The sequence below is a fragment of the Neolamprologus multifasciatus genome, chromosome 14 (assembly GCF_963576455.1).
Source record: "Neolamprologus multifasciatus chromosome 14, fNeoMul1.2, whole genome shotgun sequence".
In the NCBI taxonomy this organism is placed as follows: domain Eukaryota; kingdom Metazoa; phylum Chordata; class Actinopteri; order Cichliformes; family Cichlidae; genus Neolamprologus; species Neolamprologus multifasciatus.
In genome coordinates this window covers 33071965-33094605 of record NC_140452.1, presented here as the reverse complement: position 1 = coordinate 33094605, position 22641 = coordinate 33071965, and the positions used below count along the sequence as shown (strand labels likewise).

General features: G+C 41.0%; 1 protein-coding gene across 1 annotated transcript in view; it reads left to right on the top strand.

Annotated features, from left to right (window-relative positions):
- Nucleotides 1–22641, top strand: part of pik3cb (phosphatidylinositol-4,5-bisphosphate 3-kinase, catalytic subunit beta) — a 48148-nt gene that overhangs the window by 16442 nt on the left and 9065 nt on the right. The window contains exons 3-15 of the mRNA XM_085130364.1: nt 6265–6460; nt 8298–8526; nt 10388–10617; nt 13066–13245; nt 14450–14617; nt 18574–18663; nt 18868–19122; nt 19204–19300; nt 19388–19518; nt 19851–19898; nt 20792–20980; nt 22123–22244; nt 22474–22617. Coding sequence (XP_084986490.1) covers nt 6302–6460; nt 8298–8526; nt 10388–10617; nt 13066–13245; nt 14450–14617; nt 18574–18663; nt 18868–19122; nt 19204–19300; nt 19388–19518; nt 19851–19898; nt 20792–20980; nt 22123–22244; nt 22474–22617 — 2042 coding nt within the window. The 5' untranslated portion in view covers nt 6265–6301. The remainder of the gene's footprint in view (nt 1–6264; nt 6461–8297; nt 8527–10387; nt 10618–13065; nt 13246–14449; nt 14618–18573; nt 18664–18867; nt 19123–19203; nt 19301–19387; nt 19519–19850; nt 19899–20791; nt 20981–22122; nt 22245–22473; nt 22618–22641) is intronic.

Sequence of the window (22641 nt, the reverse complement as noted above, 5' to 3'; positions counted from 1 at the left end):
GCTTGTTGCATCTTTACATGTATGCGAGTTATAACATAGTTACATCTTGCATACATGAATATTCAAATGTTCAAATATTACACTCAGACATGCTGAACGTGACAAACCTAACCTAAGAGAACCAGCTGTACTTTCATTGAACATATTTGTTCTAGTTGGGATCAAATGTGTCCTCTTTTAAAAGGTACCAGTTGATGAAGGGGATGAGATTGGAAGGGTTTTGGCTAGATCATCTCTACAACCCATACTTCCACTCAAAATCGGGTTACTGATAAAGTCTCATTGGTTAGAGCAAGCAAAACTGTGACTTTCACAGGTCTCATTAATAATGATGCACCAACCAAAGCAAGGTTAAAAACACTTATAAAGACCTGAGTGTTCATGAACTCAGAGATGACCTTCTCCTAAGGAATGGTCATTCTGCAAAATCAATCTAAAAGTCTTAATGGAAAGATGTAAGGGTACCACAAAAGTCTCAGAAAAAGTATTCAAGCATGTTTCTATGAGCGCACTTCCCAGACATTGTGTGGTGGACACATGGGATACAAAAATGCACTCTAAAAGAAATTCATCACTGCACACCAAAACCTTATAACTGTGAAACATGGTGGAGGGAGCATCATGCTTTGTGCCTGCTTTGCTACCTCAGGACCTAGAGCCTACCATGCAGTTACTTAAACGGTGATTTCAATATTGTTTGTAAATCTTGGAAATCCCTTCAAAGCCCTTAAGGCTTGAGCATTTTTTTGAGCTTGGTTAAGTCATACATCAGAAGGCAAATCTTCATTCCGTTCTTTCTGCTATATTCTGAACATGGAGTTAAATTCCCTGGGGTCTTACTCATTCCCTTTGGGAGAGGAATATGAGAAGAATTATGCATTGATCTAAAAGCAATCTGCGGTGCACAGGAAAAGGATGTTTCCATTGCTCTGTCTGTCATGCTTCATTTCTCCTCCACTCAGCTAATGACCCGGTCTTCCTGATACACAAATAGAATGCAAGGAGAGCATATTAGACCTTTTGCTGTCATTCAAACTTGATACCATCTGAACGCAGTCTTGCACGGTCACAATTTATCTGGCGGAGTGGCACGTCATGATGTCACAGATAGATGTAGTTTGATGTGGTTGTGCACAGTTGTCACAAGAGATTTCTCAGACGTGGATATTAAAGAAGATGGAGCTTTGCATGTTTCTTGTCTTGTTTGTGATGTAACAGTGTCATAATGGCTTGGATATGATTAGTGTCAAGGTGGATGAATGGTGATGCAGCATCTGTCACGTTGATTCCAGGTTTACTAGTAATTGTCTTTATTGTAATGCATCAGAAAGTTTGGCATAAAGTGGCTCAGTGGAGATGTAATTACGTGTTATACAAGATGATGGTGTGATCGCGATGTGATGCTCATTTTCTGGCTTCTCTACTGTTTGTCTCTAATATTTATTCATATAGCCTTGAATAAGGCATTGCAAGTGATGCTATGTTCAACAGCGATGTTTTGGCCTCATTGGTGGCCAAGATATCACTCTTGAACATACTGTGGAAGTAGAGCTCTGCGCTAGTTAATTTGGATTGGCGGCTGTTTGTTTTTTTTTTCGTTTTTTTTTTTTTAAAGGACAAGAGAGATGAGGTCTATCGCAATAGTTTAACTTTTCTATCGAGGAAAAAGTTATTTCGCAATACATATCGTTATCGTTCTATCGCCCAGCTCTATGTGGAAGGATTTGCTTAATTTACTTTCTATGGAGCCGCATGTGGACAGAGTGGACACTCTTGTCATGTGTTTGACAGATTTTCTATGCACAAGCATGCATTATTGTGCATATTGTATAGTACATTGCATATACTAGGTACTGTATATTGGGTAGTCTACTACACAGCAAATGCCTCTTTAAAAACTGGCTCTGTAGTGACTTTCAAACAACAACAAAAAACCTGTCCAGTCTGTGATTCAGCGTCCATCAGCTTTTATGAATGACTAGTTGGGACTTTTTTTCCCTGGTTTGTTTTTTTTTTTTTTTTTTTGTCACTCACTTCCTGTCTGGTGTCATTATTTCCTCTTTAAGAAGCGGGTGTATACCATTGTGTCACAGGAGCCAGTGACACATGGCGCACTCTTGGCTGACCGGATGTGGTTTGTTCATGTCAACCCTAAAGATACGTTCACTTCATTCATGTTTTCTCCCGGCTACAGTATGGATGTCGTCTTGTGACTGAGAATATTGTTTTGCTGGTGAGTTGGTTTCATCTCTGGTCCCTGCTCGTTTCCTATGTTGTGAAGATGATTTGGTTTTATATCATCAGATGAGTCATGTGGACAATGAACAAGAAGGTGTTCGTTACAAAAGAAAGGAAGATGATTTTGTTAGAAATTGAATGCTTTAAAGATGAAGTGTTTATAAGTAAGTCTCATACTTGGCACGATACCTAAAAATATTACACCGCTGCATTGCTCGGCAGTCACTTCTGTGGAAATATTTCTGAAAAGTTGTGCACACAAACATGTCTAATCACCAACACAGTCACAGTGTGTCACAGTTGAAGTGACCGTTATGCCTGAATGTGTATTTACCGTCTACAGCCACCACCTATGTCCACTCCTAATGACAGTAAGCAGTAGTACTACTTCTACTACTACTACTTCATGGGTGAATCACAGCCAGGGCTACACACCTCAGCTGACCACTTATGCACACAGCCGCCAGATAAACTCCTACTACAGATCTTAACAGCTTTTCAACCAACCTACACACAGACTAGACTGTGTAGCTGATTCAAAGCAAGTGTTAAAGTTATGAAAAACTGTTAATTCATGCCTGGCTCTGTGGTAGCATACCAGTCTGTAATACCTGAGGTAGTCATTTCCTGTTGTTTTTTTGGCCTTTTAAGTAAACATAAAGGCATTCCTTTTTAATAAATGGGTTATCTCCCACTGCTGATTCAAATTTCAGGTTTTTTTTTTTTTGCTTTCTGTGATATGAATGTTTTGTCTGTGGTTTGTGTGGAGGGAATAATCTTTGTTATATTCTACAGCTTCTCAAGCTGAGAGTTTCATTCTGTGCCATTGTGGTTTGTGGCTGAAACTGAAACAAGAAATGTGGTGCAGGTGCTAATATGCAAAGTAGTACCGGTATACCAAGAAGTACACTGCTGGCATCAGTGCTGAAGCTGTTTGCTTACTATAACTATATATAGACTCTCATTTAAATAGCACCAAATCACTTTTTCAATGTATCAATGTGCCCTTTAGTTTATAAAATATATGAAATCTATAGAAAATTGCCAAGCCTAAAGTGATGTTTAAATGTTTTTAACCATGTTGGGGTTTTTTGTTTTAGTTTTTAAAGAAGCTTGTTTTTAATCTTGTGCACAGTCATGCCCACATCCAGACAAATGTACGCACATGGACACACGCGTACACACTGCATGCCCAGAAGTGGAAACGCTGACTCAGGCAGCGTCTGTCTTGCATATATTTGTCTGTATAGTCATTTACGGGAGCACAGTGGTTTGGAGTGGAGAGGTGAAGAGGTCCTAGATCCTCTTTGTGAATCTTTATTTTTAGCACAGTGTGAAGGAAAATGTGTCACAGGACCCTTAATCACCAGGCGTGACCTTTTACACATACACCATTTATTTAAGCCCTGCTCCCCTTTTCTTTTTTGTAATTACTTGTACACAGAGATGCACAGACACACTCACTCCATTGTAGAGAGCCTCACAGGCTTCTTACTGTTAAACAGAGAGAGCTTTAGAAAGGGAGTGCTGAGTAATACCAGTGTTACTGTTAAATGCATCTGGGCATGAAAGCCATCACAACATTCAGACTAGTTCAGAGGAAGCAAAGGTTCACTTTGTTTCTTCTGTGGTGTGAACTCAGCGTTTGGTTGTGGCGTCTGCTAAATATCAAAAGTTGTTAGTCAGGATTCTCCGTTACCTTTTTGTTAATTAAATTTAAAAAAAAATCGTAACAAAGGAATTACTTCTCTTCTTTTACTGGTCTCCTTTGATTTACCCACAAACCATGTTCCCAGTGCATTGGCAGCTGTCTGATCAAAAGACTAAAGGATTCTGGGATGTGAATAGACTGTAGCTGTGTTCTTCCCAGGCAATTTCTTTTGTTTTCTTTTTTGTTTTGTTACATTTGTGAGAGGTTAATTCCGAAATAAAGAAATGTTAGACAAGAAATATCCATTTGTGCTTTGTTTTTTGAAAGTGTCGCCTAATAATCGTCCTCATATTGCACAGAAAACGAAGGACATCCAAGTAGGATCATATTTCTGCACCTCCAACCATCAGGAGTCATCAGAGTTTGCCTGTGGAGTTTGGGAATGGAGGCTAACATCGTGATGCATTGTTTACTTGGCCAACTTTAGGCCAACTGGATGTGCCCCTTCAGGCTTCTCTGTTTGTTGCCACATGAAACGCTCTTTCTTTAACTGAGCTTGCAAAGCCTCTTGTTTTTCTCTGATCCTCCCACTGAAACCTGACCTGGCAGCAGACCTCTGGCTGACTGCCACCACATCCTCAATAACCCTGCTCGTGTGTGTGTGTGTGTGTGTGTGTGTGTGTGTGTGTGTGTGTGTGTGTGGTATGTGAGAGCGAAAGCGGCTGAGTGTGTCTGCATCACAGCAGGATGAGACTGTATTCAAGCTGTCTGCTGTGAAAGTGTCATTTTTGAAGCATATAATTGGAGAGAGGGGTGTTACATGCGTAGATGAGCTTGCACATGCACTCGTTCATCCATCCCTGATAACATGGTGCTGTGCTGTCAGTGTTTCAGACAGACATGGTGTCAAGTTACTCGTGTTTGTAACTGCGCACCTTTGTGGCATAACAAGTTTGCCATTGTCTGACCTGTGACTGTTAGTCTCAGTGGCTACTTGTGGTTTTCTGTTTGTCGTGTGAGAACACGACAAGGCAATGGTCTATAGTTCCAGAGCATACAGAAACACGCACGAGGCTGATGCCATTTGCATGGTTGATCATGTTAAATGGCTGGGATCGTGGCTCCAAATGCACCGCAGATATTGCACCACACTCATATATGGCTTGCATGAGCACTTAACATAGAGGAGAAAGGCCATTAGAGGCAATCAGAGCTGTTGTTTTTAATGGGCTGATCGAGCTGGAATGGAGATGGCCCTGTGGCCTGGAGGAAGAGTTAATGTCCCGGGCCACTCGAGGACAACGTAATGAGAATGCAGGTGGAAGTGGTGCAATGGTGCAGCTGTGGTAGAGGCAAAGGCCCAAATGGAAACCAGATTGTGGATTTTTTTTTTTTTTCTGTTTTGTTTTTTTAACACTAGAAGATGGAAACTCACTTATGCCATCTGTATGGAACTTTACGAGGTAAACGGGGAGGGTGCATGAGTTCGTCCGCCTGTCTTTGAATTGACTATATACATAGTATGTGCCGATTACATGGCTTGGAGACTTTTTGCATCTGCCAGTAATGAACTGTTACAAAAATAGCCTCACCATGCTCACTTTCACTTTGGCACCAGCCTCTGAGTCTCCTGACATATTCAGTAAATGTCTGTATACATGATTCATATTTGTGTGCATTCCTATGCACGCAGAACCCCGTTGCGAGTGTTTTCATTGTATGTGTGGTTTGTTCCGGAGGCACCAGATTGTCAGATGAGGGGAAGGCAGGCTGAACTTTTGTTCTGTTTGCTTAGTGGGCATTCTTCTGCACTCTGGCCCTCTTCCAAATTAAAGCAGCGGCCTCCCACTGGACTCGGCGCAGCGCTTCCGTCACAGGGACACAGTGACACTGAATCATCTGCGCCTGTCAACTTCTCGCTAATGAATGTATGAGCGTAAAAACAGCACAATAGTGGGGCGTGTTTGTGTGTGTATAACTGGAACTCTGATTAAAAAGTTGGTGTTGTTGTTTGGTGAGGCTGGATTGTGTTTGGAGTCTAAGAAGCAGTTTTTTTTGGGGGGGGGGGGGTTGTTTTTTGTACAAATGCCAGTTTAAACTTGTGACAGCTGTTTGCTGGGTTGTTGAAATGCAGTACAAGTTTAATACGTGTACATCTTTTATTCTTGAAAAGCCTTAAACATCTCCTTTTGACCATATTCAAATCTCTTACATCAGTTTGAAAATGCTGTCAGCTTGTCTCTTAAGTTAGTCGAGCTTATTCTGGGTTAGGTGAGGAATTACTCATTATTTGGCATCTGTTAGTTGTTTTTGTTTGCTTTTTACAGTAGAATAGCAACAATGAACTTAAGTGTACAATTTGTTTGTCTCTCCAGGTCCTTATGGTTGAGGTGGTGTTAACTGCCTCTTGCCATGCCTCCCGCCATGACAGACCTCCTGGACATATGGGCGGCACACTCACCTCTGGCCGGACACGCTCCGGACCAGATCACTGTGGACTTTTTGCTTCCCACTGGTATTTATATCCAGATGGATGTTCCACGCGAGGCTACAATTCAGCACATCAAACTGGTGAGTGTCACTGGGTTGGTGACTGCACAGGTTTGCTAAGCAACAAGGTTATTTAAAGTTTTTGTTTTGACCAGTGTTAATATTACACATCAACTATTTAAACATCTTTCAGTATCCTGCTCTGTTTGCATACTATCTGTACTCTAATTTTAACTGTACTGTACTCTGCTTTGGTAACTATTGTCCATGATGTAAATATGTAAAAATTGTTTCTTTTCTGTTTGTATATATTTTTTGTTTTTTTGCTGCGGATACAACCAAATTTCCCCTTGTGGGAAAATTAAAGGATTATTCTATTCTAAATACTTAATCAGTTCATATAAAAATCAACTGGGAACCCACTTTGAGGATTTCGTTTGCTTATTGTGTAGTTGTTCCTGCATGCCTGTAGGCGTGCTGTCACATTAAGGGAAAACAGAGGCTGCAGCCCAACATTCAGACAGCTGGTCAGTCAGTCAGACATTATCCAATGCCTGTTTTGACAGAGGTGATTGTTGTGGCTGGCAGAGTGTTTTTCTGTTTGCAAATGGCTCGTGATGTCAGCTTATAGGTGTTGAGGCCATATGTGAGTGGAGGTCAGAAGTCACAGACGTGATGAGGTTCAAAACTCTAAGAAAATAACTTTGAGGCATGTGTTGTCAGCGTAGGTGTTTGTGTGCGTGTGGCCCTCATTCACAGCACAATCAGATTCCTTCTGTAATGACTGACTGTATGAGAACACAGATGCTCAGCCCTAAGCTGTACCAGCTTCTGCAAAGGTAGCATTTATTGCTCTCAGTACAGGGCTGTTTATTGGATTGCGCAGAATTTTTCTTTTTATAATTCTGGTGTAAAACAAACATGTGCTGCACTGAAACACAAAGTCATTATTTCCCCAAAAAGGGCACCATTTAAAGCCCGAGGAGGTGGGTTGTTGCTGTGTGTACAGAGTGTCTGCTATTCATTGACCGCAAGTCCTGATTTCTCTCTGAAATTCACGGGTCTTTGAAATATTTTTTTTTTCACTGAGGTCTGCGTCCTTGCACACTGGTATAAACCCATACACGGACGTGTTTGCATTTAAAAAGTACATAAACCTGTGAATCAAACAGAGGCCGTATGTGTGAAAGGCCAGAGGCTGTTAGTTTAGCTAAAGGGTAGAATATTCTTTAACTATTTGCAGGCTTTCAGACTCTCTGTACAAAACTCTTTATTCGTGATCATACCAGCAGCGGGCTTGTGAATGACTGTTTCTTTCATTCACAAGCCTCCATTCATGTTTCAGACTACAGCCGAGCTCCCCAAAATGTTTTACAGCGATTCTGGGAAATGACAGTTATCATTTGAAACTCTTTATTTTCCATTTGTCACATGTTGAGATCACTTGCTCACAAAAGCAGTTCAGAGAAAGTAACTGTGGGAAATGTTTTGAGTGTTTGTGTAGAGGAGAGAGGAGGCTTGTTCTGTTTTGCCAGATTGCATCTCTTTTTCCTCACAAAAAGACTCGCTCTTTGACACCCATCCTGTGATCATGCTGTGGGGGGCAAAGGGGCATGAAGTGTACCACCAGGGGCTGGCAGGCAGGGGAGTTGTACTCTGCCTCACCCAGAAACTGTTTTGTAAAGATATGAGTCACGTCTGTTCCTTATTCTTGAAAATGCACTCAGCCTTGTTTTATGAAACTGTCAAATAAAATATGTTGTTTATTACAGTTGCTCATTTTATGTAAGATTTATTTAATATGGGCTAATGGCTACAATAAAACTCACCGTGTGATTTTTTTTTTTTTTTTTTTTTTTTTTTTTTTTGGTGGGGTAAAAATACCTTAGTGGAACATATTTGTTCTTCTCCCTTCTAGCTCTTATGGAAGCAGGCTCAGAGCTTCCCACTGTTTCCTGCACTCGGCGAAATGGAGAGCCACATGTTCGAGTGTGTCAACCAGGCAGCCGTACACGAAGAGCTGGAGGACGAAACACGTCGGTTGTGCGACGTTCGCCCCTTCCTGCCCGTTCTCAAGCTGGTGATACGCAACTGTGGTCGAGCAGAGCGCCTGTTGGACTCCAAGATCGGCGTGCTCATCGGCAAGGGTAATGCAGCATTGCGTTTAAGACTCTACCTCGGTTTGAAGCAGTACATTATCACAGATCTCTCACATGCGTTCCTCCGCTCCGGATAGATTCCTTTATTCTCCGTGTTTGACACTTCCAATAAAGAAAAGCACTTAAGAGCTGGTAAATGGGAATGTAAATCTTTCCTACCGCACAACAAGCCGTTAGCACCTCCTCCAGTATGCTAAGCAGCTCTCCCACTCAGCACGCTCTCCCATGCATTCAGACCCAAGGCTCCTGTGCAGATGGCTTCTATCACTAACTGATAGAGAAGCGTGATGTTTGACTGGACGTGTTCCTGACGTGCCTTCCATCACATGTCACTTTGCATTTTCTCTGAAGATTGGGCCTTTTAAAAGACCACAGGGGCTCTGTCACTACTGTATAACAGCCCAGTCCTCTGAGGTGATTAACTATTTGGAGGAAAAGCGGTGTTAAGTCTTTCACCTTGCTTCATGATCAACACTCAGTTTGTTTATCATACATAAAAGAAGGCACAGTAACGTTGAGTTTCGGGAGTGATTCCTGGAAGCAGGCGTAAACGCATTACAGCGGGCTGCAGGTAAAGTATAGTGGAAAGTCTTTTCAGAGATTTTAAAGGCATAATGATGCCGTGACTAGTGAAGAGAATAACAGAGAGGTTAATCAGTAATGAAAGAGAAGTAGTGTAGCCCTGTTGGATTATTAAACAGACAGACGCACTCAGCCTTCTTCCAACCAAGAGATTAAGGATTGGAAGTCCTTTGTTCTTCAAAGAAGAAGAGAAGAGGCTCTGAGTGTAATTGATCAAGACTCAGGTGATATTGATATTCTTCCCCCCTGACTCCACTTTGGTCTGACCTGATCTCTTAAAGGCTTTTGAAAGAGTAAAGCGGTGTTTCAAAGGGAACCCCACAGGCTTGTCTAGAAGGTCAACACACACACGCACACATACACGTGTCAACCATGTTTTCCCCCTCCAGTAATGCAGCCACACAAACTTGGTCTACACAGCTAATGTGCTTGAGAGCCTTCTTGAATGCTGAGGGTCATATGAATGTTAAATGCCTTTAAATGTCAACATGTTTTCATTACTCAAGAGTGAATGAAAAGTACCCTTTAAAAAAAAAAAAATAATAATAATAATCCAGTGATAAAAGCAGAGGGTGGACTGTGATCAGCCCAACAGCAACTTATACCTCTGTGTGTGAATATTAAGGGGCTCTGCTGTAATCCAACATGGAGACAGTCATCATTTTAGGCACATTCATTACTGCTGGTGTCTGGCACTGAACATCCCACAGGTGGTTGTGCATTTTCTATTAATTTTAAAGCCTCTGTGTTCAAGTGTGTTCACCATCTTTCTACTCATTTCTCTTATTTCAGAAGTTTCATACTGACTTTGGGTAAAAATGCTAATTAATTTTGTTCCATACTAAGAGTCCACATTGCCATTTTCAATAAAAACTCAACTTGACCATTATCAGTCTTTAAATTGAACCTGTTATGCTTTGTATGATGTAAAAGAGAGGGAATATCTTTACTGTGTTCCTCTCAAGCAGATGGCCTCCCACAATGTGCTGTTCAAACCTTCTGTTTGTGAGTCAGAAGAAAGAAATAAACGGGCATACAGGGAACAGCTGGAACAGCTTGTTTCAGTAGATGAACTGAAGGGCTGCAAAGTTGTTGATGAATTGGTTTAAGTCAGTTATTTTTTTTACGCTGATTTCTTGTAACATTAAGAATCATCAATTTAGATCTGTAGACAAATTACTGATATCCCAGTTCCCCTCTTTCTTAAAGTGGTTGCACAGCTTTCTTTTGCAATGTTGTAACGGTGTCCTTTACTCGTGTTCTCTAGGTCTCCATGAACTTGATGCCTTAAATGACCAGGAGGTGAAGGATTTTCGGAGTAAGATGTTTCGGATCAGTGAAGAGAGGATGCAACAAATACAAATGATGGCATTCTCGGAGTGGGTGCAAGCCTGCTACTCCCCACAGCTGGAGCCTGCGGCAGTGACCGCGATCACAGCCGGAGTCAACGATGCACCGGTGGACCTGAAAGTCATTATCCACTTTGACCAGTCCCAGGTGAGGGTCTGTAATGCAGAACAGTGCAGGGTAGCTTAATCAGTGGCAGTTTATGTAGGATAAATAAAAAGGATACACTGAACTATAGATGCAGGAGGTAGAGCAGGTCTGCTAATCAGAAGGTTGGTGGTTCGAGCCCTGGCTGCTCCAGTATGGATGCCAAAGTATCTTTAGCAAGATACTGAACCTCAAGTTAGTCCTTTGGAGTGTGAATGTTACATAGAAAATTTGGGTATAAAAAGCATTTAAAAAATGCCTGTAAAGTAGAACAGAAAACTAGTCTTTACTAGTTTAGTCTTTGTGTTTTTTTTATTATCAAAGAAGGCTACTTTTTCATTTCATTCAGATGCATAAACATGGGTTGGAATAAATGAGTCCTGCACAGCTTTATAGCCATTCTGTTTCAAAGTGGGCCTAAACAGGATAATAGATGTTTTTACCCTCACTTCAAAATCATTCTGTAAAAAAGTGTTTTCTTTATTATAGTCCTGTAATTTCATAAATGCAAGGTTTGTGATGAAAAACTCAATCATGTAGTTCACAGGTTGCAGCTTTCTTTAGAACGCCTCATCCAGTCTGGTCTTTCTACCACAATTGCTGAACCTCTTACGGCTGTCCTCTTTTCAAAACATCAGCTTTAATCATTTACAGCATCAATAAAACCTGTTATACTTCCTCTCAGCAGGCTTTGCACTAGCGGTGTAGGAATAAGTCAAAAAGAGAACTTATTTTGGATGATCTTAGACCTTTCCTGAGGGTTTTGACAGCTCTGACATTAATTCTTAATTTCTATTTTTAAAACAGTTCATATAATGTATCCTCGTGTTGCTTCATTTTGTGCTTATATTGCACGATGCTGAGAAGGATCCTCAGTGAATTGTGGCTAATTTCTATATCTATTCTATCATTTTTCTACTGCAATCGGCAAGAGTAGACAAAGATACACTTAAAGCAATATACGTGTAAAGTTTTGTCTGTTCAACGTCTCTGCATACATAATGAATTGAGAATAACCGTGTGACTTACTGCTCCACTACAGAAGACAAAACCACCTTGTTTTAGAAGCAAAAGTAACCATGTGACTCTACCAGCGCAGGCACATGTACTGTAGCTCAGCCTCTCTTTCTTTCTTTTTTTTTCCCTGCTCTCACAGTTGGCAGCTTCACAAGTCACGTGATTGAGCCCAACTAGCAAGACATGTGACGACACTAAGTGGGTCAAAACCATCAGTGAAATTATGCCATTCTCTCAGATGCGCGCGCACACGCACACATTAGCATGGCAGCTCAAGGGACCAAAATGCTGATTTAAAATGAGCTCCCTTCTTTTCTCTGAACTCACTTGACTATGTCCCTCCATCTGTCTCGGCCTTTCTCTTTGCCTCTGTAATAGAAATAATATTATTTAATAATAAAACAGATGGTCACATCCCTCCAGACTCCTGTATATCAGCTTTGATCAACATCACAGGCACACACATGCACATAATACAAAGACTGACCATCTGTGCCACCGCACTCAGGTGAGCATTGGCAGGAAGTCTTATTTTGAGAGATCAGACACAATAAGCTACATTATAGACAGGAAGTGCGGTGGTGTCGTTTATTGTTCAGAAATAACCAGGGTCTGGTGTGGACTGTCTAAATCATTGACCGACTTCCTCCTCCTCGTTCACATAGATTATTACGTCAGTATCCAAATCAAGTCTCATTTTAGCGTTTAAAATATGGCTTTTATAGTTACCAGCGTGTAATCGGAAAAAACTTTTAATATCTCTGCTGTGTGTAGATCCTCAATAATGCAGCTAAGGTTGCCTTTTTTAATTACTAATGAAGGACGTTTTTATTAAATCGCCAGGAAATTAAAAGCAATTCCATCTCTGGTATCGGGTCAGTGCTGTGCTATAAATGGCATGACGCAGTGAGCCTCGCGGTCACACAGCAAACCTGGTAGATTCCCTGTGATAAGGCGATGGAGGCTAACACGTATTTGAACACATATCAGTGGAAATCCTGAATGAATTCAGCCATCAGTGTACCAAGTGATTACGTGTATATGAACTCACTCTGTGTATCAGTTACTTATACACATGAAAATTGAAAGAAACTTTTATTATGGTCTTATAGATCTTATATTATTGTTTCTCAGTGTTTTACTGTGCTCTTCCTGTTTAAGATGCACAAGCAAATGCAGCTTCTAGGTTTATATATACAAATATGAAATGTCTGTATTTAAATCATAGAGGGTACCAAATGTGGAGTCTAGTGATCAAATAGCAGTAAAACATTTAACTATAAGCCATTTGCAGCTCATTTCCGTGTCTTACCCTTCTGGCATTTTGTCATCTAGATATGATTAAAAAAAAAAACAGCTATTTTATTCTCAGATGGTCCCAAATACATTTTGACCAGTAATAAACACTCGACTGTCTATTTTCCCTTCTTGCAGGACTCTGCCAGTCTGAAGGTGTCATTGTCTTGCACCCCCAATGAGCTGATGGAGCAGGCTTTGAAAAAGTGGCTGACCACCCACGGATCTGAGGACGCGGTATGGAGGGGTCAGTATATACTGAGGGTCAGCCAATGTCTGGAATTCCTTGGTGGAGACCATCCACTGATTCAATACAAGGTCAGTGGCTGCACATCAAAGCTGTGTTTAAGTGTCTGTGAGTGGCTGATGAACTTCAACATCAACTTGCATGTCTCACTTTCAGGTTCATGCACAGATATAGCAGATACAGTGTTCTTAAAATGTTGTTGCTGCTGTATAGTAATACCAATAGGGAGAGCACCGCAACTGAAGGTCAAAAAGGTGACAGCAACACACCAAAGCCTGTTTTCTGATCGCAAAGAAAGATGCTTACAAGTTCAACTAGTATGAGGTTATACTCGAACCATCAGCATCAAACTGGTTTGTAAGAAATATTTTCAGTAGAGGTTTATGTGTGGGTTCTATTTCCTAAAAAAAAAATCAAAATAAAGTGTGTGTTTATGTACAACTCATTTCAACTGTTTCGGAGACAATTTGGAGCACGATTACAGCTATTTGCTGAAATGTATGCTCGCTAGTTACTCTTTATTCCCCTTAAGAATTATACATTGTGTTTTGTGGGTTTTTTTGCACATTAATTTTTCAGAGTAATCAATTGCAAGCTTATGTTTTCTTGTTAGTTCATTCTGAATATGAAACAACTAAGCATGATAAAGTTTAAGTGATATTGAGCAGTATGATGGATGACTCAAAACTGCCAAAGTATTAGCTTGCAGGTAGCTGTTATAAACTGAGAAAAAATATATACATGTTATGCTTTGTGAAAGCTTTTGTCTCATAAGTTCTTGTTTTTCTGTTAAGTATAATGAAGTGGTTGCTTGGTCTGTGATATTATTTTAAAAAATGTTTTTAATTTACGTCTGAAATTCCTTTGGGAAAAACTGCCAGGTAGAAATCATGAAATATTTAGTTTTATAGATTTCTTAGGTCTGTTTTTATTAGTCCAGCAGTGTAAAGTGTGTGTGTAAAGATGTAGTCACATTTTTATGCATCTGAATCTTGTTTGGATCCATGTGGGCAGGCTGCATGAAACATTTTTACATTTTTAAACATTAAAAATATGATCAAGATAATAATGAAATACCTGAAATTGTTTGTGCGCAGTCTTCCGTGTTACATTGAAGTCTGCTGACAAGTTGTACAGAGATTAAATTTCACTTCTCATTTATTCTGTCTCTAGCTCATTAGCTTAAGTGACTTTAGCACTTTTTCTGCTCCAGAGACTGCTTTAACATGACATGGCTACAACCTCCTAAAATCTCCTGTCCTGTCTTGTGTGCAGTACATTCGCTCATGCCTGCAGGCCAAGGAGGCTCCCCACCTCACCCTGGTCCACACCAGCACCGTAAAGACCATGTTCGACAAGGAAATCTCAGCCATTGGAGCTGTGGTTAGCCGCAAATCCTCCAACCCACCTTTACCACTACCTCCCAAGAGAAGGGCTCCCACGGTTAGTCCAAATATTATGCATGACTCTGTGAACAATATAATTTTTATTTTTTTGAGTGTGTCTGCTAATCGGCTGATGTTGTTTTCGAAGACACTGTGCTTTGCTAACGGCTGTACATCATCTGATTTGCTGGTGATTTGTTTGACGTGATCAGGCCTAAACAGAGGGGGTTGAAAATGTAAGAAAACGTTCTTATGTGCACTAGATTACAGTGACTCTATCCACCAGCCTTTGCTGCTTTCGCATCAATATAAGAAAAGTTGCACAATTTAGTTGATTCACCTGCACAGGTGTGGAGGTTTCGTAAGTGAACAAGTACTTTTGGCAGGTGTCTCAGTGTGTCCGCCCATACTGCACTACCAGCATTTGCCACGTTGTCAGGAAATCATTGCCAGCGTCTTGGCACTGCTTGCAGGTGCACAGTGACATCACAGCTCAATGTGTGCATCCACATTTTAAATGTCAGGTTGAATTTCATTGGCCTTCATTAGCTAGTCTCCTAGGGGTTTTAATTGCCTGATACTGTTGAAGCCCCAGTGATGTCTGGTTTCAAAAGTTGATTAAATATTTCAACCATGAGTCATCTGAAAAAGGATTGAAACGTTAAATTTATTATGTAACGCTGCAGGAACAGCTACGGCTTCATAACCTTTCCTTATACTTTGTACCTGCTTGATTTAAGATCTCTGTTCCTCTGCAGTACTAACAGCCAGTCATTTCACCGCCCTTCCATTTCTCACTTTGACTGCATGTAGCATACACTCCCTGCACTGAAACTATCACAATCATTTTGTGTCATGATTTGTGTCCTATCATGAAGTGACATTTATTCCAAGAACACAATTCCCTGTGATATCTTGTACCTGTAATTTAATTTCACTTGAATTGGTTTTAATTGCCTCAGCAAGTTGGTATATTTTTTCCTTTTTGTAACGCCTCTTGCTCAACATTGGAAATGTCTGTTAAACAAAACAAACTTTGCACTTTTTTTCTTTCTCTCAACATCACAACAAGAGAATTCCTACCTCAGTTATCACCCTCACACTAAACAGCTGTAACACCTTGCTTGTTATCTGTGAAGCCTTGATTGTGATTAAATGTATGTCACTTGGCCCTGGGCTGATATGGAAAGTGTAATCAAGGTTTTCTATTTACTGATGGCGCAGTTTTTACCTGGCAGGGTTTTAACTTCAGTTAAGAAGCATTATGATTTTTCAGTAGTTGTTGTGGTTCTCAATGACGATGTGTACTAACAGTATTGTGAAGATTAGGGGTTTTTTTTGTTTTTCTTGATGGCAGGGTTACCTGCCATCAACAATGCACAAAATGCTGCTCTGTTTAAGGGCTAATAGTAGAGCACAGAGTATGAAACTGGATCTGAAGCACAGCGTATGATGCGACCACGCATCTCCAAACTACAAACAAAATATAAGTGGCTAAATCTCACTGTTCATCACAGGTAATGGAAACTCATGGATGTAACTCTTTCCACCGTATTAAATGCAGACAGATATACAGTGGGGCAAAAAAGTATTTAGTCAGCCACCGATTGTGCAAGTTCCCCCACTTAAAATGATGACAGAGGTCAGTAATTTGCACCAGAGGTACACTTCAACTCTGAGAGACAGAATGTGAAAAAAAAATCCATGAATTCACATGGTAGGATTTGTAAAGAATTTATTCGTAAATCAGGGTGGAAAATAAGCATTTGGTCACCTCAAACAAGGAAAATCCCTGGCTCTCACAGACCTGTAACGTCTTCTGTAAGAAGCTTTTCTGTCCCCCACTCGTTACCTGTATGAATGGCACCTGTTTGACCTCATCATCTGTATAAAAGACACCTGTCCACAGCCTCAACCAGTCAGACTCCAAACTCCGCCATGGCCAAGACCAAAGAGCTTTCGAAGGACACCAGGAAAAGAATTGTAGACCTGCACCAGACTGGGAAGAGTGAATCTACAATAGGCAAGCAGCTTGGTGTGAAAAAATCAACTGTGGGAGCAATCATCAGAAAATGGAAGACATACAAGACCACTGATAATCTCCCTCGATCTGGGGCTCCACGCAAGATCTCATCCCGTGGGGTCAAAATGATCATGAGAACGGTGAGCAAAGATCCCAGAACCACACGGGGGGACCTGGTGAATGACCTGCAGAGAGCTGGGACCAAAGTAACAAAGGTCACCATCAGTAACACACTACAACGGCAGGGAATCAAATCCCGCAGTGCCAGACGTGTTCCGCTGCTGAAGCCAGTGCATGTCCTGGCCCGTCTGAAGTTTGCCAGAGAGCACATGGATGATACAGCAGAGGATTGGGAGAATGTCATGTGGTCAGATGAAACCAAAGTAGAACTTTTTGGTATAAACTCAACTCGTCGTGTTTGGAGGAAGAAGAATACTGAGTTGCATCCCAAGAACACCATACCTACTGTGAAGCATGGGGGTGGAAACATCATGCTATGGGGCTGTTTTTCTGCCAAGGGGACAGGACGACTGATCCGTGTTAAGGACAGAATGAATGGGGCCAAGTATGGTGAGATTTTGAGCCAAAACCTCCTTCCATCAGTGAGAACTTTGAAGATGAAACGAGGCTGGGTCTTCCAACATGACAATGATCCAAAACACACCGCCCGGGCAACAAAGGAGTGGCTCCGTAAGAAGCATTTGAAAGTCCTGGAGTGGCCTAGCCAGTCTCCAGACCTCAACCCCATAGAAAATCTGTGGCGGGAGTTGAAAGTCCGTGTTGCTCGGCGACAGCCCCAAAACATCACTGCTCTTGAGAAGATCTGCATGGAGGAATGGGCCAAAATACCAGCTACTGTGTGTGCAAACCTGGTAAAGACCTATAGTAAACGTTTGACCTCTGTTATTGCCAACAAAGGTTATGTTACAAAGTATTGAGTTGTATTTTTGTTATTGACCAAATACTTATTTTCCACCCTGATTTACGAATAAATTCTTTACAAATCCTACCATGTGAATTCATGGATTTTTTTTTTTCCACATTCTGTCTCTCACAGTTGAAGTGTACCTCTGGTGCAAATTACTGACCTCTGTCATCATTTTAAGTGGGGGAACTTGCACAATCGGTGGCTGACTAAATACTTTTTTGCCCCACTGTAGATCCAAAAAGTTCTTTGTCCACTGAGTTAAGATATAAATCATTTTGAGTGAGTGCATGGCACGTGTAAATAAATGTGTTCATGGTCTATGATGATTACATCTCCTATCACTTCCTCTTGTTGTTGTTCTAATTAGTCTAAAAAAAAAAGCTTGCATTTTAAAGTGTCTTTCTTTTGTTTTGTGGACTTTTGAATATTTTCTGTGCTTTTTCTTTATATCGGTCTTGTCAGTGTTCTTTAAAGTACCATAGAAAAGAATGGTGCAATAGAGGAAGCAGACAGAAACGGACACTGGGCACTTTAATAAGGTTGCTGTAGAATTGTGGCTATTTGAGACAGGAAGTGAGATTTTATTTTCTTGCAAGGAAGTGGTTATTGGATGCTCTGCTGTTGGAAAGCTGACTGATAATTAGAAAAGAAAACAGAAGTATGGAGTGTTTTTTGTTTGTTTTTGTTTTTTTTATGATTATGCTTTACTTGTCATGGAGCTGTTTCTGCCTGCAACAGTAGAATCAAACAAACGTACTTTCATCTTTTCTGATAAGGGAAAGAGACGGGCAGGAAGTGTGCTGCGTTGTTCATAGTTTGTAGGTGTCATGTGACCCTGTTTGTTCTGCTGACTTGCTGACCCTCACAAATCCACTTGGCTTGACATCAGACTGACCTGCCTGACCTTTCCTGTTGTTTGTGCCTGTGTCTGGAACTGTTGCTGTTTTTGTTTTGTTTTTTTATTTAGTTTTTAAGCATTTGATTGTGTATATCTTCACAGTACATTATGCCAGTCCCTCAGTTTTTTTTTGTTTTTTTTCCTCCTCTCACTCTTCCTCTGCAGCAAGTACAGACGTGTGTGTGGGACGTGCCTAAGCCTTTTAGGATAGTTCTTGTGAAAGGCAGCAAGGTGAACGCAGAGGAAACTGCCAAGGTAAACTCTTCTTGTTTGCATCTATTTAAAAAGTCATGTGTGTACCTATTAGTTTGTCACTGCACAAACCCTGCAAACACACCTCTGCCATCTGTCTTTCCAGTTTCACACAAACTAGCAAAGATATTTTGTCTAAGTTTGCATCTATGGCCATTGGCAGGTTGGCTTGTAATTGTAAAATTCAACCCTTCCTGCCGTACACAGGTCCAGGTTAGGGCGGGGCTCTTTCACGGTACAGAGCTTCTGTGCAAGCCGGCAGTTAGCAACGAGAGTAGCGGGCGCTCAGAGCACACGTGGAAAGACAACACAGTGGAGTTTGAAATCTCCGTTTGTGACCTGCCCCGCATGACCCGCCTTTGTTTTGCTATCTATGCCGTGATGGACAAGGTTAAGAAGCAAAAGTCCACCAAAAATCCACACATCAACAAGTATCAGACCATCCGCAAGGCGGGGAAAGTGGTGAGTGGGACGCACTTTATCAGACAAGTGCCTTTTTTCCAAACTATCTTATATTGACTAGCATTTAATTGTATGGTCCAGCACTACCCCATAGCTTGGGTCAACACCATGGTGTTTGACTATAAAGGGCAGCTGAAGACTGGAGACATCATCCTGCACTGCTGGTCATCATTTCCTGGTATAGACACACACAAAGTCATGGTATAATTTAATAATTAATAAAGGGCAAATTCATATCACCTATGCATGTGTCTCTCCTGCCCAGATGAACTTGAAGAGATGCTGAACCCCATAGGAACCATTCAGACCAACCCATACACTGAGAACGCTACAGCACTGCACATCCACTTCCCAGAGTACTCTTCACACCCCATCGTCTTCCCTCCTTTTGACAAGGTCACACAGCAGTCAATCGTCAAATTAATAAGATGAAACCCATTTGCCCTTTTAAAACATACCAATTAGCTTAGATTTGTGATGTATGGATAAACACTATTCATCTGCGAATGGAAAACTGAGTATGGGCTTTTTTGATAGCATGAGTTCAGCTGAAATTGTCAGCAGAGTGGCTTAGTGCTCTTCAGAATGGTACCTAGTGATTATGATGAAGTGGTAGCTGTTAGCATGAGAGGATCAGGACGTGCTCGGCCTGCTTAATGCACTCTAATGCATCAGTGTGCGTTCACTCATGCATTTTATTTTTTTTTCTCATTCGAATTTTTTTGCAGATACTGGAAAAAGCTGCAGAGATGGTCAGCGCTGACTGTGTGTCCATTGTGAGTTCATATACAAAAAAGGAGTTGACTGTGTGTGAATGTGTTTAGATGATTGAATTCATTCAGAATACATAAAAGTGCAGCGAAGCTGAAAGCACAGTAGTGATTGCTACATGATGGCTTACACGAAATGTGAGAAACGATGCAGCATGCCCATCTCTCTCCTCACACACTCTTAGAGTCACACAATACAAATATAACCTCAACATGCACCCGTTTGCTAGTTTCCTTGGAAACCCATTGTTATTACTTTGGCAGGGTGTAGCTGCAAAAATATTCAAATCCTCTTCAAAAGTACAAAACTACGCACGCTAATCAGATTACATGTACGTTTTCCTCTTACCGCCCCTCAACTGAAAACCCACTCATGGGTGTGTTACAGCTAGTTACGTAATCTGCTGTTACTTAGAGGGCATGCCTGAACACGGTCTCTTTTTTCCTTTTTCTTTTTTTAAATATGCAGTCTGTGCATGAGAGAAACTAGATTATCGCTGACTAAAAGTTGTAATTTCATTGTTACAGCGTGTCATGTTACATATTAGCATAGAGCGCTGTACAGCTCAGTTGTTATTTACCTGTAAAGAACGTGAATGTCAGGACTCGGGTTACGTTTTGTAGCTACTAAAATCTCGCCTCTCTTTGTTGAATCAGACACTTTACTAGTGTTCCTATGTGTTACTATGCTAGTTCTTGGCACACTCATGCACATTGCAAAGATGGTGAGAATGTTACTACTTTAATGCTCTCCTGCCCTCATGTGGTTATTTACAGTAAATGCGGTTGCTCATCTACACGCTCTGAGTTCCTTACATCCACCTTTCTGCTCCTTTTGTATCTCAAAATCCCAAACCCAGCTGACCGTTTCTCTCTTTTCTGAACCGTTTTGCTCTCAGGGTCGTGGTGTTAAGAAATTCTACATGGAGCTGAAGGAGATCATGGAGCGTGACCCAGTCTCTCAGCTCTGTGAAAATGAAAAGGATCTGATCTGGACACTACGACAAGATTGTCGTGAGACTTTCCCCCAGTCGCTGCCCAAGCTGCTACTCTCTGTCAAGTGGAGCAAACATGAGGACATGGCCCAGGTTAGGAAGCATATCCATTGTTATGGGGTGTTACTGAGGATATAATGATATTAAGTCAGCACTTGTTTCAAGGTTTTAAAAAATTGATTCTTTAAAAAGCAAACTATGTTTGATTCAGTGCAATCCTATACAATTCAGAAAAGGTCATATTTCATATATTGAGCTTATGCACAAATGTCAGTCTCATATTTTTACTACTTTTGACATAAAATGTGTGATAGTATCTCTCAATGTATAGTAGTTTGAGCTCTACAAATGTTATAGGTTGGTGTCAAAAATGCACAGCACGGATATGATGTGCAATGTTAAGAGGGTCCTATGAAACTTGGTCACACCTTCATCTACATCTGAGTGCAGACAAGTTGCACTGAATTTAAACTGTCCTTGAAACTAAAATCTCACTTTATAATAAACCCACAGCTGCCAGCACTGTTGTGAGAAGCAGAGAGCCGTCTGTCACGGCACAGATGAAGCAAAAAGCCTGTGATAGAGTCTCTACTTGGGGGCGAGATCATCACTGTTGAAATGATTAACTGCATCATAATAAAGTCACTCACACTCAACTGTATTTACAGGAAAGAAATTGCAACTGTTGCAACTGTCCTAACTGTTGTTACTATAGAATTTATTAGCATCTTTATTATGTGTGACCCAATGGGTCACTCATAAGCATTTGATTCACAGGTCCATTTAAAAACTAAAAGCATTACCTGATGTAAACTGTATCAGGCTCTATCTCTCAATAGTATCTGTACTATTGCTATGTGTAGCGTAAATTAGTCCTCCGGGGTGAGGCTGTCGGCTCTAACATTCAGACGAAATGATCACAACTGTAGTGTGTGCTAAGGAAACATGGGAGTTTTTTGGCCAGTCTTGCTCACCACCTAGGCCACTTGCCAGATTTGGCTTCCTCAAACTTGGTCAACTTCCCTGAAATGGATAACGAGTTTTGCACTTCAGAAGTTCTACAGTGTATATAACAGGAGTGATCTAAAAATAAGAGAAGGTACATGAGAAGATGGCTCTAAACAGGAGAATGATTTTGATGCTTTAGGATCTGTTTTTGACCTTTTTGGTCACACATTATAGCTAACTGATTAAATGTCAGCATATCTGTTTCTAAAGTTGGTTGTCTCTCTCAGCTCCAGGCACTGCTCCAGATTTGGCCCAAACTGAGTCCTAGAGATGCTCTGGAGCTGCTGGACTTCAACTATCCTGACCAGTATGTCAGAGAGTATGCTGTGTGCTGTCTAAAGGACATGAGGTAAATCCTTGTACACTTTTATGACATGCAGTAGACTTCACTGCCATATATTACATTTATTATACGCTCCAATAAAGTATGCTTTTTTCTTTGTTCCATATACATCAACTGACCACAAACACACTTGGTCTGCTTTAAATGCTGTTAATCATACACTGGATTACATTACTGTTTAGAAAAATGGTCTTTCTAAGTTTCTGTCTTCCTGTTTCTTCTTTCCCCTCATCAGTGATGAGGAACTGTCACAGTACCTGCTACAGTTGGTGCAGGTGTTGCGTTACGAGCCCTATTATGATTGCGCCCTCACTCATTTCCTGTTAGAGCGTGCTCAAAGAAACCGCCAGATTGGACACTTCCTCTTCTGGCATCTACGGTGGGTGTGGTTGTGTGTGCGCGC